The following is a 17759-nucleotide window of genomic DNA, read 5'->3' on the forward strand; positions in this document are numbered from 1 at the left end:
CCAGCACATCACGGGCTTCCATCTTGATCTTCTGATCTCTTTCATTCAAACACTGCTTTCATCTCTTCTCTTATTTGTCTTGTCTTGTCTGGCCAAGGTCCACACTGCTAGCAGGTTTCTTTCAGTGAACCTGGCTCACACTCTCCTTTGACCTCACCGAATTGTTTCGTCTTCTGTCCTTTCCTTTCCTTTTCATCTCCATTCTATCAATTTTAATGCTATCAGCATCAGCCGGATCTTCTGAGAACCATCCCTCCCAAGGACCGCCATAGCTAACACGCCTGCGACCCGACAGCATCCCCTAGGAAAAGCATCTACTCTAGTTTCCGCAGACACGGCAGCTGGGGTCCTCCAAGAAGAATGTCTACTTCTTACTCAAATAGCAATGGCTACCCACAAGAGCCGAACGAGCACGACGCTCTTATCGGCGACCCGCGTCGCAACTCTGCGCAGCACAAGCGTGCGCTAACCTGGACGAACTGGCCGGGCCATGCCTGGCACTTGACCTGGGCGACTCTGACGCGGGACTATGTCAATGTCCTGCTTGTCTTTGTGCCCCTTGGCATCATTGCCGGGGCGCTGAAATGGAACAGTACTGCGATTTTCGTGCTGAACTTTTTGGCTATCGTGCCGCTTGCTTCGCTGCTGAGCTTTGCGACGGAGGAATTGGCGGCTACCCTGGGTCAGGCTATGGGTGGACTGATGAATGCGACTTTTGGAAATGCGGTTGAGCTGATTGTATGTCTTGCTGGATGCGTTTGCTGCTAGTTTTGTGTGCTGTGGGCTAATGGCTTGGTCGATAGGTCAGCATTGTTGCCCTGAAGGACAACCAGATCCGCGTTGTCCAAGCTAGTATGCTCGGAAGCATTCTGTCCAACATCCTCCTCGTCCTAGGCTGCTGCTTCGTGGTTGGTGGTATCCGGTTCCCCGAGCAGTCGTTCAATACCACAGTCGCCTCGACCATGTCGTCTCTCATGACCGTCGCGTCCGCTTCGCTGATCATCCCTGCGACCCTCTACGCCTCTTTGACTTCCGCCAAGGATTCCAGCCACACTATGGAGAATATTCTGTTCCTGTCGCACTGGACCGCCATTATCCTCCTCGGACTCTACGTCATCTACCTTGTCTTCCAGCTCAGGTCACACGCGCACCTTTTTGAGGAAGTAAACAACGAAGTTGCTGGGGATCCAGAAGCCGCAGGCGAGCCGGAAGAGGAAGAAGAACACCTGCTCAGCCCCTGGGCTGCCGGCGTTGCTCTGGTGATTGTGACTGTTCTGGTTGCCATCTGCGCCGATTACCTAGTCGGTAGCATTGACAGCATCGTGGAGAAGACGGGCATGAGCCGCACGTTCATCGGTCTGATCCTCATTCCTATTGTCGGAAACGCTGCGGAGCATGTGACGGCTGTTGTGGTCGCGTATAAGGGCAAGATGGATCTAGCCATTGGCGTTGCCATCGGAAGCAGTTTGCAGATTGCTCTATTTGTCACTCCATTCCTCGTCATCCTGGGCTGGATCATGCACGTGGATATGACTCTTCATTTCCACATCTTCGAGACCGTGGCATTCTTTATCTCGGGATTGGTCGTAACCTTCCTTATCCAGGACGGCAAGTCCAACTACCTCGAGGGATGTCTGTGTCTGGGAATGTGAGTAGACCCCTGTTATTGAAAGATGGCGCTAATCCGGTATAGGTACTTGATCCTGGCACTTGCATTCTACGTGTACCCTGATAGCGTGAACGAGGATGCGCTTTTTCACGCTTGAAGTAAAAACTTAACCTGCTCTCGTATGCAGAACCACCTTAATGGTCTCTCACTTTCTTTTTCGAATGCCAGGACCGCTAGGCTGCTGGCTGTTGATCTAATTAGATCTACCTACACTCTTTCACTCTCATAACCCTTTCGAATACGTAATGCGAGCCAGGCCGCTTAGCTTGCACTGCGGGTCAGTTATATTTACGGCCGAATACTTTACCACGGGTTTCTTCTCGACTACTTTGGCTTATATGCTTTGGCAAAAAAACGGGATGGATGCTTGGTTTGAATCACCCATATTAACTCCGGTATCTCTATTGTACTCGCTTGACTGTAGGCTTAGTTATCTGCAATTGATCAACAACTTTTTCCTTGGTCCTTTTCCTGCTGAATGTTGTATGAGCTCACCTTGACGATATCTTGGCGCGCCTATACCGGAGTAAATCGGATGACTAAGCTATGTGGAGATCCGGAGGAAAATCGTTCGCCGACAGTGAAACCATCCAGACCCTCTCGAACTCATCATTCAAACCACCCTATCTACAAACCCGTAGATAGACCAATTCAGATCCCAAGATGCCACCCCGACTCAACCTTTTCGCCGCCAGGTCGGCAGTCCCTGTCGTCCGCCAGCCGACCTCTGCTTCGGCCGCACAGCGTTACGCCGCCCTGAGCCGACCATGCCAGCGATCCAGCGTCCAGTCAGTCCAGCGGAGATGGACCTCGTCCGACAAGAGCACGAAGGAACTAGCCGAGGAACAGCGAAAGGCCGAGTCGATGCCGCACGTCAGCGAGGAGGCCGCGGAGATCAACAACATCATGAACAAGGAAAAGAGATGCGACGGGACGCCGTCAAGCCCCGAGTTGGAGCAGGGCACGCCTGTTTCTGAGGTACATAGCCTCCTAGCTTCTCTAAATTTGATCTGTGGAGATTGTTGGCTTGGACGTGGATGCTAACTGTTGATACGATAGATCCTCTCCCGCGACAAAGAAGCCCAGAAGCACGCGCCCAAGGTCTTCCAAAACCAGATGAAGAAGCCCTCCGGCTCGCGATCTTTCTCGACATCTGCCCGCAACCAGCTCGAGGAGAACAAGGGCCCCATGTCCGACGCAGAAAATGCCGCGCTCATCGAGACCATGATCGGGCAAATCACCGAGGAGACACAGGAACTCATGCCAGGCCTCAAGTACCCGGCCCCCGCCTCCATCCCCAAAACAGAGCACCTCCGCCGCCGCTACTCGCCAGTCATCGAGCAGTTCACGAAGAACATCATGCGCGACGGGAAGCTAGCCAAGGCCCAGAAGGTACGCCACCGTTCCCAAAATACTTCGATAGCTAGCTGACTTGGTTGGGTCGTGTCCCAGGACATGTCCATAATCCTCGACATCCTCCGCTCCGCCCCACCCCCCAAAATCAACCCCAAGCGCCCTCTCCTCCCCGGCCCCGCCGCTCCCCAACTCCCCCTCAACCCAGTCGCCTACCTAACCCTCATCGTCGACTCCGTCGCCCCCCTGATCAAGCTCCTGCACGCCAGGGGTATCGCCGGTGGTGGTCAGGCGACGCAGATCCCGCTCGCGCTGGCGGAGAAGCAGCGGCGCCGCGCGGCGATCGGGTGGATCATCGACTCGAGCGCCAAGCGCAAGGACGCGAAGTTTGCGCACCGTGTTGCGAACGAGCTTATTGCTGTTGCGGAGGGGCGCAGCGGTGTCTGGGAGAAGAGGGATGGCGTGCATAAGCTTGGTATTGCGGCCAGAGTGAATATCGGTGCGCAGTCGCAGAAGAAGAAGGCTATGTCGATGGCTTATTAGAGTTTGGCTTGTGGGTATTGGGTTGGGTTGGGGTTGAGACGTGATGAAGAGAAAACCTTGACCTTGTTCTCTAGCTTGATATTCTCTTGACGGGCTTGGTTTCATACATTTTCCTGTTAGCCTTAGTGCGGTTTTCTCATCCCTTCCAGGCCCCTCCCATACTCTATGCATTTGTATATTAGATATTAGGACAGGGATCTTGCTGCGAATTTCTTTCTTTTTTTCTGGTTTACGTTATCCATGTTAGATGTATTATGGAGTTAGACCATGCTCTGCTTCAGCGGATAGAAGACAAAAAAATACTTCGACATGTACGACGGTATGTGAATACCTGAGTTTGAGGCGCAGGCACAGCTTGCAAGATGGGCTTTTTGCATGGATCCCAGAGAGTGGCGAAGGAAGCGCCAAAGCCCTCATTCATAGATCTGGCAAGATATCCGGCCCGTGCACAGTGCTCTCAAGCACATGCCGTGGTCCAACCATGCCGGCCTTATGTATGCGCAGTCTCCCATGAGATGCATAAGGTCCCCCGCCCAGCCTCTCATCTCCCACCACAACCCAGGTAACGTAACCTTGGAACAAGCCCGTATCCCAGTCTCCAGTCCCATCAACACCACCACTTACTCCCGCTCCCTAGCCCACCACCCACATGTTCCAACACGAGCCAGCCTAAACATACATACATCCATGCCTTGTCCCAGCTCTTCTTTCCCTTCCCTCCCACTCAGAATGCCCCGCCCAAAACGGCGTCGGATACCCCGCCGGCCAAACGCAGAACCCCGAGCTGCAGTCCGCTGCCAGCTGCCAGACGCCGGTGCCGCAGACCGCGACGTTGTACTCGAGATGTGACTTGTGAGCAGTCATAGCCGGGTCCGTGCAGGGGGAGCCGAGGCGGATATAGCCGTGGATCAGGGCGGATAGGGAGAAGAGGGCTGGGGGTTTAATTTATATTCTGGTTTGAATGGATTGGATTGAGTCTGATTGGATTGGTGGGATTTTAATGTGATGGGAACAAACAAGAGTGGACTTGGGATGATGAGTGAGGGGTGGTTATAGTAGGTGACGGAGTGTTTATATATTTTTACATGCTGATGTCTCCTCACGACCCTAGTTTTTATCTCATCTCGTCTCATCTTGGACTATGGAATTATAAAGTAAATGTGCTGCTCAGTGGTTCTAGAGAACTAAACACCCGAATGGGTCCTGTACGGCGCCCAGGGGCGAAATGTATATGATAAGGTACGTATCCGTATAGAAGGCTGCATTGTAAGCCCTATTTCAGTATCCCCACCCGGGGCAGTTGCGGTGCACACACAAATTCGCCAGTGGCTCCATGTATACAAATACATATACCCCACGCAGCTTGCTGCTGGATTAGTACTATAGAGGTGGTTTAACCCTCGTTGTCCTGCGTCCCATGTCATGTACACTGCTGACAAGAGGATGCATGACCACGACCCTACTTTAAGGGTCAGTTAGGGTAGAGACCACACGCTACCAAATGTCCAGATACCCTAGCAGGTGCATGACTGATTGAAACCGCTCTCAGCGGGTGTGTACTGGGATCTTAATACATGCAGGTCATGAAGGCTTTCCATTAGCATCAACATTCTTGCTAGAGGCCATTAGTGAGGTATGGTTCCTTACCTTACCTTTGGACCACCCACAACCGCTGCCACTGCCACTTCTTTCACTTAGTTTATCTATGAGGCCCTTTAAATACCGTGCAAAGGAAAGCTGTTAATTAAATAGATACTAAAAAATTAAATAAGAAACGTAATAATATTTAAAAGCTAGAGCTAACTAGGGTTTATATAAATAATTTAAGCTTTTAAAAATAATAAGAATTTTAAATACTTTTATTAATACTTTATAATATTTAAAAAACTATAAATATTATAATTATATAGGCAAGTAATTTAATAATAAGTATTATAATATTTTAATTAAAATTATTTAAAGTGCTTAAGCACTATTAAAGCACTATAATACTTTTTTATTAAATTAAGTAATTTTTATTATTAGCTAACACGCCCCCTTAATACCTATTTACTTTTAAATTAGTTAAAAATAAGGCTAGAGATGTTTATTAAACCTAGTATTTTAATAAATTTTAGTATTATTATTTAATAAGCGCCTTTATAAGGCTATTTATAATTATTTAATTAATAAAGGTTTATTTAATATAAAAGTTTTTATACTAAACTTCCTGCCTAAGCTATAAATTATAAATATTAATATAATAAACTTTTAAATAAAGTTATATATTAGTATTAATAAAAATATTAATTATTTATTTATTATTATATTAAATTAAAAATTAATATTAAAAATTAAATTATATAGCTTTAAAATTTTTTTATTATTAATAGGTTACTTTAAAGGCCTTAGTAAAAGTAAGTAACTTAATTTTAATAATAAAGGTAGTAATTAAGTATTACTTTATAACCTTTTATTTAATTAGGCCCTTGTATAGCTTGTAAATATAGTTTATATTAAAAAATTAATTAAAGTAATTTATAAATATTATATTAAAGTATAACTTATAAATCTTATATTTTTTAATAAAAACCTTATTTTTAAAGCTATTTAAACTAGAGTATTTAAGAGTAAAAAAGCGTGTGTTATAAAAATAAAAAATAAGTTAATTTACTATATATTAATAATAATTTATAAAATTAATAAGGTGTTTTAACAAGCGGCTTATTATATAAAAAATATTTAAATAAATAAGAATACTAGTATATTTAATAAATTTAATTTTTAATCTTATTTTTTTAATATTTTTAAAAATAATTATATTAAAGTTTAAATAAAGCTTGCTAGGTAATAAAAACAAGGTAAAAAATAGTTAAATTATAGTATTTAGGTAAAATTAATTTATAATAACTTTAATATAAAAATTTTAAAAAAGCTAGAGCTTACGCTAAGGCCTATTTTAAAAAATTTAAATTTTTAAAAATTATTTAGCTTTACTAAAATACTAAAGCTTGTACTTTACTAAAAGTTTTTTTTTAAAAATAACTATTATAAAGCGGCCTTACTTAGTAAAAAGGTTTATAAAAATAAGATTATTTATATATACTAGGAAAATTATTAGCTTATTAATAAAAAGGCATTTTTTTTAGGTATTATAATAAAACTAAATTTATATAAGGTAATAACTAGATTAAGTTATTAAAGGCAGGAAGACTTTTTAAGGCTATAAATAATTTTAAAAGCTTTTAAAAGCTTTTTTTCTTGCTTATGGCTATTTAAAAATTAAAAATATATAGGCTTATTAAGGCCTGTATTAAAAAAATATTAATAATATTATATTATTTTATATTTATATTAAAAAAGGTAATAAGCGTTATAATAATTTAAAAAAAATAAGTAAAAGCTATAGCTACTTAATTATTTTTATAATTAACTAGTTTAAAATCTTTATATATATAAATTTAAGCTTTAGCCTTAAAAAAGTAGTTATTTATATTAAACTTATATATAAATATTTATAATAAGGGAATTAATTTATTTAAACTTATTTTTTATTTATTAACTACCTTTTATGCTGTTATTTTTTTAAGTTTATTTAATTTAAGGTTAATAACTTTAAAAAATATATTTTTAAATAAATAATTTTTAAAATTTTTTTAGTGCTTGGAAAAAGGTAGTAATTTATTTTAATAAAGGTATTTTTTTAAGGTTTTAATAAAAAGTGGAGAAGGTAAATTATATATAATTATAAAAAATAAAATTAAAAATAATTATAGTAATAATATAGCTTATATAGCTTATTAAAGTACCTAAATAAAACTTAAAGTTTTTTTAATTACTTTAAGGTGCTAGTTTTTATTTAATTAATTATTTAAAAAAAAATAACAGGTCTAATTTTTAATTTTTTACTTTTTTTTATATTTTTAATAATAAAATAAATAGGAGTTTAGGAGCGGGCTTACTTTATTTTTTATAATAATTATTAATTAGCTAAATTTAAAAATAAATTTTTTTAAGTTTAAAAGTATATAACCTATTATAAAGGCTATAGTAGCTTATTAAAAAAACTAGCTAATATTAATTTTTATATAAAAATTTTATAATATTAAGGTTTTAAAATAGGGTTTAAAGTAAAAAAAGGTAAAAAGCCCTTTAATAAATTAAAGGCCTTTATTTTACTAAAATTAGGCCTAGGTATAATTTTGTGGCCGCATACGGGCCACATCCCGGGTATACGGGTTCTGCCCTGTATTACCGCCCTATTATATAACATAAAGATATTTTAGCCGCTTTATGGCTTACTTAAAAATTAAGATTTTTTTATTTTTATAGTAACCTTATAGCTACTATAAATAATAGCATGTTATAATATAATAGGGTTTTTACTTTTTTTTTATTATTTAAAGTTAGGTAACTACTTTAACTAGCTATTAAGAAATATTTTTAGTAATTAATACTATTTACTATTATTAAGTAGTTATTTTTAATAAAAAGCATTTACTATTACTAACTTTTTAACTTTATATTATCCCACTAACTTTACACCTTTAATAATTAAATTACTTATATTAATATATTAGCTTTACTAATGCTATATTTACTTTTTAATACTATATTTACTTTTACTACCTTTTTTACTACTTTACTATATTTTTATTTTTATTAAATCCCTAATAATAATTTATGGCTTTTTTTATAAAGCAGGCTATAACACGCCTATTAAGGGTAATATAATATTACATGCTTATATTATAGTATTTATTATAACATGCTTACTAAGGCTAATATATAATTATATAGTTTATTTTATAATTATAAGGGTGGTAAAGCAAGGTAATTTAAAAAATAAAACCTAAGACCTTAAAATTACCTATAATACTAAAGCTTAAAAATAAAAATAAAAGTATTATTATATATATAACCAAGTTAATTAAGTTCACGGCCTAGCTAAAAAGATTTATTAAAATAAAATATAAATAAGTAAAAAGCGTGACTACACTAATATAAAAAAGAATTAAATTTTTAGCGGGTTTTATAGCCTTACTAAAGTAAATAGCTAAAAATAATACTTAAAAATAATAAGCCCTACCTTTGCCTTTTTTTTTAAACTAGGTAATTAAAAATATTAAAATATTTAATATAGCTTTAAAATTTTTTATAAAAAAATCTAAATAAATTTTATATAATTTTTATTTTACTTAGTAAATAGCTAACCTATTATTTACTTTATTAATAAAAAATACCAAAGCTGTTATTTTAACTACTCCGGAGGTAATAATAATACTAGTAATTATTAAATAGGTAGCTATTAAACTAAATATATTATTAATTTTTAAATTATTATATATATTCCTGTTATTTTTACCTGCTTTGCCTAGTTTAAAATAATATTATACTTTACTAAGAGGCCTTATACCTTTACTAATATAAAGTTATTTTTTATTTACCTTTTTATTATTTTTAGGTATAAGCTTACTAGTAAAATAATAAATAAGGCTAAAGGAGTTAAATAAAGCACTATAATATTATTTAAAATAGTTAGATTATAACTTTAACTAACCTATTAACCTACCTTATAAATAAAAGAAACTAGGATTTATAAAATTATAAGCTAAATAATAAACTAGAACCCCGCTTTTTAAAATACTAAATAATACTTATTTACCTTTAAAATTAAAAATTAAATAATAAACTAGAAGTTAGGTTCCTGGAACGCTAGATAATATTTTTTATTATTTTTAATTAATTAGTTTATATATAAGGTTTAAATTAAACTTTATTTTACTTATATAGTTTTAATACCCCCCTTTTTAATTTAGGCCTTTAATAAATCTACTTATAGCGCCTTTTATAACACTAGCAGGACCTTTTACTTACATAAAGTAAATAAAAATAAACTAATTACTAAAATACCTAAAAAACTACATGGTAAAAAAAAGAAAAGTAAGAATAAATAAAAACAGGAGGCTAGTAAAACCAGGTAAATAATTTAAAAATAATTAATAACTAGCTATAATAAATATAGTATTTATAAATATATAAACCCTTGCTTTATAAAAGCTAATTAATAATATAATTAATTATATATTAAAGGTGGTTTTGCCCCGCCCTGCTAAAAAATAAAAAATAAAATAATAATATAAATAAAAATTAAAAAATAAAAAAGCTTATTATAAAAAGTAAGCCAGGCTAGATTATTTATAGTAAAAAGAATAAAAAATGTAAAAGTAATATATTTAAAAAAAATATTAAAAAAGACTAAAAGGCAACCTAGATAATAATAGTAACTTATTACTAAATAATAATAATTAGTATAATAATAGTAACAGGCGTAACAGGAGTAATAAATATAATAAAAATTTTAATAAGTATAAGAATTAGTAATATTACTTAAAAAATAGGGATAGGCAACCCTAGGATCCTAAATAAAGGGCTGCTAATATAAGATTTTTTTTTCCTAAATATACCTACTAAATATAGCTTTAAAAATATAGTAAACAAGGACGGGTTTATATATTATTAGTTAATATATTTATTTATAAAATATTTTTAGGTAATAATAAAAATAAGGTTTATATAATAGCTAGCATGTAATATTAAAATATATTTTAAAAAAAAAGCTTTAAGTTAATATAATAATAAACTAACTAATATAACACGTCGCGGTTTAGTTTATTTACGGGATATATTAAACTAATATATAGCTTTAAAAAATAAATTTTAAATACTATTTAACCAAGCTTGCAAGAGGCTTAACTTAATATACTATACCCTAAATAATATACGTAACCGCGTGTTAATAACATAATATATTAATATAATATTATTACTTTTAAAATAATATAAAAAGGGTATTATAAACTTTTTAATAATTTTACATGCTTAAAAAGGTTTAAATACTTTATTATAAGTAATAATAAATAAGCTATAAAAGGGGTTTATAGTAAAGCACTTTATAAAAATCTTAAAATAAAAATAAATAAATTAATTTAATTAATTTTTAAGACGCCTAATTACTAGTGCTTTTCCTAAAGCTTTAATATAGTTTAAAATAACCTTGCTACCTTAAGATTTTAATTTAATTTATAGCCCTTTTAAATAATTTAAATAATATCTTATTAAGTATTAATATAGCTAACCCTAAAAATATTTATTATATTATTTATAGTATAATTATTTCTAGGCACCTTAAATAGCCTAATCCTTTTTATTTTTAAATACTTTTGCATAGTACTTTAACTAATAATAAAACTTATAAAACGCGCAAGGCTATAGTAATATATAAAAAGCTTTATTATTACCCTAATAAAAAAAATAAAAATAACATGTGTATATTAAGCTATAGCTACTTATAAACAGGCAGTAATAAAGGCTATAAAACTAGTAAGAATATAAGTAATCTTAATAAAGTAAAAAATAATAATACTAAAAAGTATATTATAAAAAAGTTAAGGCTATAAAAAAGTTCTTAAATTAATATACTTATAACTATAATTAAAATTAGGCTTATACAAAAGGTAAATTCCCAAGCTATAATTAAAATAGCCAAGTGTACCATGCTAAATAGGATTTTAATTTATATTATATAAATAAAGGGGAATACCTAACTAATATAATTAATTATTAATATTATTTTATAATATTAACTTTAAAAAATATGTTATATAAGTACTTGCCTAAATATAAAGTAAAGGCTAAAGGTACTCCGCAGGAGAAAGAAAATACCCTACTAATAATTTATTTTATAGCGCCTTTAGTAGTAAAAATAGATTTAGGCATGTATTTTTACTTATAAAAATACTTTACCATACGCGTATATATTAATAAATAAATTATAATAGTTTATTTAAATTTAAAATACATGCTAATAATTATACATAAAAAGTTCCTGGAAAAGTATATACCTAAAATAAAGATTTAAAAGTGCGCTTTAATATTTATTAAAGGTATAAAAAATAGTTTTTTAAATATTAAATTTATTATGCTAGTTATTAGGTTCCCTGTAGTTTACGGGAGTAAAAAGATTTATACTAAGATTAATATAAAGGCTTATTTAATAAATAACCTTGTAGTAAATATGCTTTTAAGTTTAAATATATTAAAAAAATATAAATTTTTACTAAATTTTAATAAATATAAAGCCAGGATTGCGGCATGTTTTAACACGGTATTATAGTTAATAATAATATTAAGGCTAAATAAAATAAAGGCCCTAAAGGCAGTTTTTATAAATAAAAAAACTATAATATTATTAAACTTATGCTAGGTAATTAGTATACACAAGTGTATTAATTTACTAAAAAATAGGGATATTATTTTTAAATTAGTTTAGTAAGGTAAGTTATGTTTATTTGCACAAGCCTTTTAAAATACATGTAATAAAGTATAAGTAATAAATTAAAATACATGGCTAGTTACTATTTTTTATTATATATATTTAAAAAATTTATATAAAATAAAGGATCCCAAGGCGTATTACATGTTTATAGCTAATATTATAAATAATAAAAAGTAAATAAAAATAGCAAACCTAGCCGTGGTTTACCTATTAAATTAGGAATTATTAACTTTTAAACTAAAAAGTAAAAATATAATAAGGTTAAAAAATAGTATTATTATTTATAAAAAAATAGATAATGCGCTAGCTTAAAGTAGTAGTAATAACTTACCCCTTAATATAAATAAATATAAATATAATTAATATACCAGAGAGTTACTAAATAAGAATTTATTTTAAACCTAGCTAGGAAAATAACATAAAATATTTTTAAAAAAAATATTCCCTATTAAAACTAAATAAAAAAAAGGTAAATAAAGTTTTTAATAAGTTACATGCATAAGGTTAATTAGCTTAGGTAAATATGCATACTTTATTAGGTTATTTAGTTTTTATAGCTAAAAAAGTAATTAATAAAGTAGATTTAGACCTAAATTATAAAGTAAAGTTAGTTATAAATATACTAGGTTTACATGCGCCTTTAAAAAATAATATTAAATAATAAGTTATAATTAATTTTAGGAAGATAAATAAAAGGGTAATTTTAAATATTTATTTAATTTTAATATAAACTAATATTATTATTACTGTAGCAGGCTATAGTTATATTAATATAATTAATAAAAAGTTTATATTTTACTAGTAGCCTATATATTTAAATAACTATTATTATACTAGTATGGTAAGCTACTAGGGATAAAAAATTTTTAAAATATATATAATAGGATTTTTAAATTTAATAGCGCATGTGTAGTAAAATATTAATAATTTATTTTATACTTTACATGTTTTTTTAAAAGTATATATAAATAACTTTATAGCATTTTTAAAAACCCTTAGGCTATATTTTATATATTTATATAAGTTTTTTGCGCGTTACGCAAAACTATAAATTATATTAAACTTAAAAAAAACTTTTTTAGGCTTTTTAATTATATAACTATTAGGCTAGAAAGTCTTGTTACTTAGCCTAATTATAATAAAAAATAAGTTAAAGGCTATATTAAAATTAAAGTTTTTTAAAACGCTTACAAACCTTAACATGTATATTAAACTTATTAATTAGTTTTTTTAATATATTTTAAATTATATAATAAAAGTATAGCCATTGCAAGATTATAAGATATTATTAATAAAAAAAAATTATAAAAGGGCGTGGCCTGGATAAATTTTACTTAAAAAACCATAATTAATAAACTAAATACTAAAAAAATAAAAATATTTAAAGTTTTATAATTATACTTTAAAAGCTGTATTATACTAGTGTATTATAATTTAAATAAAGTTATATTTTTAAATATAAACGCCTTTAAGTAGCAGGGATTTAAAGTAATACTATTTTATATAAAATATAATAATTTAAATAAGACCTTGCTTGCCTAGGATATAATATATTTACTAGTACCTAAAATTATATAACTAATTTTATTTTTAAGCTAGTTACTTTTAAGCGCAAAAAAGCGGTATTACTTAATAAAATTAAAAGTAACTAGTATTATATAGGCACTTTATAAAGTTTAGTATATTATAAATTTTAGTAAAAAAGTAGTAATTTACATAAACTATATATTAATAGTAAATATTTTAAAAAGCACCTTGTTAAGTATAACTAGTAGTAATTAATTAAACCTAAAATTAATTAAAGCTACTTAATATTTTAAATAAATTATAGGCCTAAAGGTATATTATAAGCCTAGTAAAATATATATTATATTAAATACCTTATTTTACTTGCTATTTTATATAATAAATAAGGTAAAAAACTTACTAGGAAAAATCTTTGCCTGGCACGTGTTATAAGTAAAGCTATTAAAAAAGTTTAAAAAAAAGGCTAGTAATAGTTACGTAGGAAACCCGCGATAATTTAAGGTAATAAAAGTTTTAAAAATAAATAAAAGTTTAAAGTGCCTTATAAAGCTTTTATTTAAAATATTAAAGGGTATTTTATATATAAGGCTAAAAGGCAAGCTAGTAATTTTTAATATTTTATATAGTAAGGTCCTATAAATTATATATAATTTAAATAAATATCCAGGCGTGAATAAAATATTAAAACTACTAGGGGGTATTATAATAAACCACGCGAGTTATTAGGTTAAATAATATATTAAGTATTATTTAAACTACCTTATAAAAAAAACCAGGAGGCATAAGCCTTATAATGTATTATAGCCTATTTTAATAATATTAAGATTATTTAAAATAATTTTAATTAACCTAATTTTAGTATTACTTAATAATAGCTAGTTTAATATAATTATATTTATTATAAACTATTTTTCGCGCTATATAATAACTATTTCTAGTTATAATAATTAATTAGTAAAATAATAGGCTAATATATTATTAAAGTACCTATAGCTTAAAAATTAAGGACTACTGTCATGCATTATTTTAAATTATAATATTAAGTTTTTTTTTAATATATAGTTAAAAATCTTTATATATTTTAATATAAAAGGCTTATATACCACGGCCTGGTATTTTTAAGGTAATAATGCTATTAAAATTAATAATTAAATAATTAAGGCTTACCTATAATATGCTATCACAGGCCTTAAGTCTAGTATTAAGTAGCTAAATATATTATCTTACCTTTAGGCTATTTATAATAATACTAGGCATGTAACTATAAATAAAACTTTTTAGTATTTTATATATAGTATAAATCTATGCCTTTTAATAAATATTAGCTTATAATTAAAAAGTGTTAAATAGTTTTTTACTGCCCGTGAAATAATAATAAATATTATAAAGTTAATATAAATATTAATAAAAAAGTAATATAATAAATACCATGTTTTTATATTTTTTATAATTAGTAATTTAGTATACCTTTGCCTTTATAAAAAATATTTAGTTAAGAATATATTAAATAAAAAGCTATTAAACTAGTATAGCAGCCCTTTTAAAGTGCTGGAGCGCGTTAAACTACTAGCCTATTAATTAAATTTTTTAGTAAAATAACTACTATACCCCGTGGTCTTAATAATATACTTAAAAAAAGCTTTAATAAGCAAAAACCTATTTTATTATAAAAAAAACTAAATAATTTAACAGGCGGTATTACCCTGGAAGCTACGGAAAATTAGCCTAAAAAATTAAAAAAATAGTAACATAGCCGTCCGCGCAAGCAAAAGAATAAAGGTAAATAATATAAATATAAATTAAAAATAATTATTATAAAAAAAAGGTAAAGCGCGGCGGAACTAAGTACCTAGTAAAATATATTAAATAATTAAATTATTATAATTATTAATACTATAAATCCTAGCTAAAAAATACTATAAACTTAGTAAAAAAATTTAAAAAGTGGTATATAGTAAATATCACGAGAAGAAGGTAATATAATAAAAAAAGTTTTTTATTTTAAAAGTATATATATTATTTTAAGTTTTTTTTACTTTTAAGTTTATAAATTATTTTCTTATGCGGTATTTAGGCAGCTATTATTAATATTATTTTACTTATAATTTTTTTTTTTTTTATATTTTACTTTTTATTTTACACTATCCTACTTACAACCTTTTTTTTTTTTGTATTTTTTTTATGTAACTTTTTTTTATATTAAAATTAATTTTTAGTAATCTTTTTTTTACACAAGTAATTTTTTTACTGCGTTTTTTTTTTATAAAAATAATTTTAAGTGTTTAGCTTACCTTACTTAGGGAATATAACCTTTTACCACACACTTTTACCTTACCTAAATAATTAAAAATTTTAAGTTAAATAAGTAATTAAGCCTTATAAATCCACAAGAAACATAGCTCTTTTTTTTTTAAAAACTATATATAAATATAGATTTTAAGTTAGGCTAGAAGGAAAAACTACCTTAAGTAAAGTATTTTTAAAAAAAAAAGCCTAAGGTAATATAGTATAAAAAACTAGCACCTTTTTTATTAATTATTATACTATTTTTAATATATAAAGTAATACTAGGCAAAGCTAATATTAAGAAACTAAAATATATAAAGCTAAACTTAATACCTTTACCTAAATACACACCTTACTTTTTAATTATATAGTAAGTTAGCTACATGCTTAATTTTATTAAAACTCTTGCTATTTTTAGTAAGAATAACAAAGTTAATTATATTACTAATATATATATAGCAGTAATAATAATACTAAAAAACTTTAAAATTAATAGTTACTAGCTTTTAAATAAAGCAAGGCTGGGTATAATTAAAAAAAATTATTATATTAAATACCTTAAAAAAAAAGCTTTAAAAAATAGCGCTAAAGCTTATAAAGGCAAACCTGGACATGCTATAAATAACATGTTAAAAAATAATTAAATAAATTATTAAGTAGTAAGTAAAAAGGTATATAAAAAAAGTAAACCTGTTTATTAAATTATAAAAAAAAGTAAAGGTTAATACTATATTATTAAGAATTTTTTTTAAAATATTAACACGTGCTAATATAAACAAGTTATATATTATTTAGCTTTAAGGGGCGTGGGATAAAAAAGTTATTATTATAAAATTAATAAAATATTTAAATTTTAAAAATTAATTTACTAGTATTCTTTATTTTAGCCCGGAAAAAGTGTTTTATAAGCATAATATACTAAAGGGTAAAGCTAACTAGGCCTAATATAATATTAAGGTTTATATTATTAATTACTAGTAAATAATTATAAAAATAAAGGGTATTATTTAGTGGCACTTATAAAAAATTTACCGTGAAATAAATTACACCTTGCTAATTATTATAAATACCATGGGGATTATATAAAACCTTTTTAATAATTTTAAAAATACTAGTAATTCCAGACTTTTTAGTCCCCCTGGTCCTAAACTTTTTGGTCTTAATTTTAATACCAGCTTTTTAGGCCCTAATTTTTTTAGTGCACTATAAAACACACCTTAAAATAATATTTAGTTTAAGTATTTAAATATTTTAGCGGTATTATAATAGCTAGGTAACTAGTTAGCTATTTTTAATATATACTTGGTATTTTTTATAATAGCATGCTATTAAACTATAAAAAACCTAGTAAATTTTTTAATAATTTACTTAATAAGCTTTGCTATAACTTAAAAACTTTATATTATTAATATTTATAGTATTATTAGCCTACCAACACCCAAGGACCTAAAAAAAAAAAAATTAAATTATTATTTAATTACCCTGCGCGGCCTACATAAAAACACTATTTAAATTTTATATAAAAAAATATTAAGGCTGGTTATTCTTGGGGATGGGCTTTTAAAGTAATTATTAATTATATTAAAAACATGCCTAAATATTTATTTAAAATAATATTTACAAGTAATATAGTAAAGCTTCTTACAGCCTTAAAAATATTTTATATTAACTATTTAAAAAATATATAAAGCAAGATTTTTAATCTAGTATTTTATAATATAAATATATAAATAATATATAGGCACTTTACCACCTATCTTAGGTATATAAAAAAAATAAGCTAGTTTATAGCTAGCCTTTTTATAATATACTTTAAAGGCTATTTATTTTAGGTAATACCCTATTTTTACTTTATTTTACTTTTATTTATACTACGCTTTAATAATTATTTTATACTTGCTTTAAATGCTATAATACCCTATTTTTTTATGCTTTTTAATATTATTACACCTTTTTAATATTATTTTATATTTTTTTATTAAGTTTAACTCCGGTTACTAGCTGTTTTATAATATTTTTTTTTAATTTTTTGGTTTTTAGTTTATATTAAGCTTTACTTTATTA

The 17759-nt window shown here is 28.8% G+C and overlaps 2 protein-coding genes across 2 annotated transcripts; both read left to right on the plus strand.

Annotated features, from left to right (window-relative positions):
• Positions 1 to 360: 360 nt before the first annotated feature.
• Positions 361 to 1766, plus strand: DSM5745_08089 (calcium/proton exchanger; the record flags this gene model as incomplete). Its single annotated transcript, XM_026750105.1, has 3 exons — positions 361 to 738; positions 804 to 1648; positions 1694 to 1766. The coding sequence occupies 3 exons, from the start codon at positions 361 to 363 to the stop codon at positions 1764 to 1766; spliced, it is 1296 nt and encodes a 431-aa protein (XP_026601109.1).
• Positions 1767 to 2332: 566 nt separating this feature from the next.
• Positions 2333 to 3565, plus strand: DSM5745_08090 (mitochondrial 37S ribosomal protein uS7m; the record flags this gene model as incomplete). The annotated part of the gene is made up of 3 exons (XM_026750106.1): positions 2333 to 2647; positions 2729 to 3061; positions 3122 to 3565. The coding sequence occupies 3 exons, from the start codon at positions 2333 to 2335 to the stop codon at positions 3563 to 3565; spliced, it is 1092 nt and encodes a 363-aa protein (XP_026601110.1).
• Positions 3566 to 17759: the final 14194 nt, after the last annotated feature.

Source organism: Aspergillus mulundensis (assembly GCF_003369625.1).
Source record: "Aspergillus mulundensis strain DSM 5745 chromosome Unknown scaffold_9, whole genome shotgun sequence".
Classification (NCBI taxonomy): Eukaryota; Fungi; Ascomycota; class Eurotiomycetes; order Eurotiales; family Aspergillaceae; genus Aspergillus; species Aspergillus mulundensis.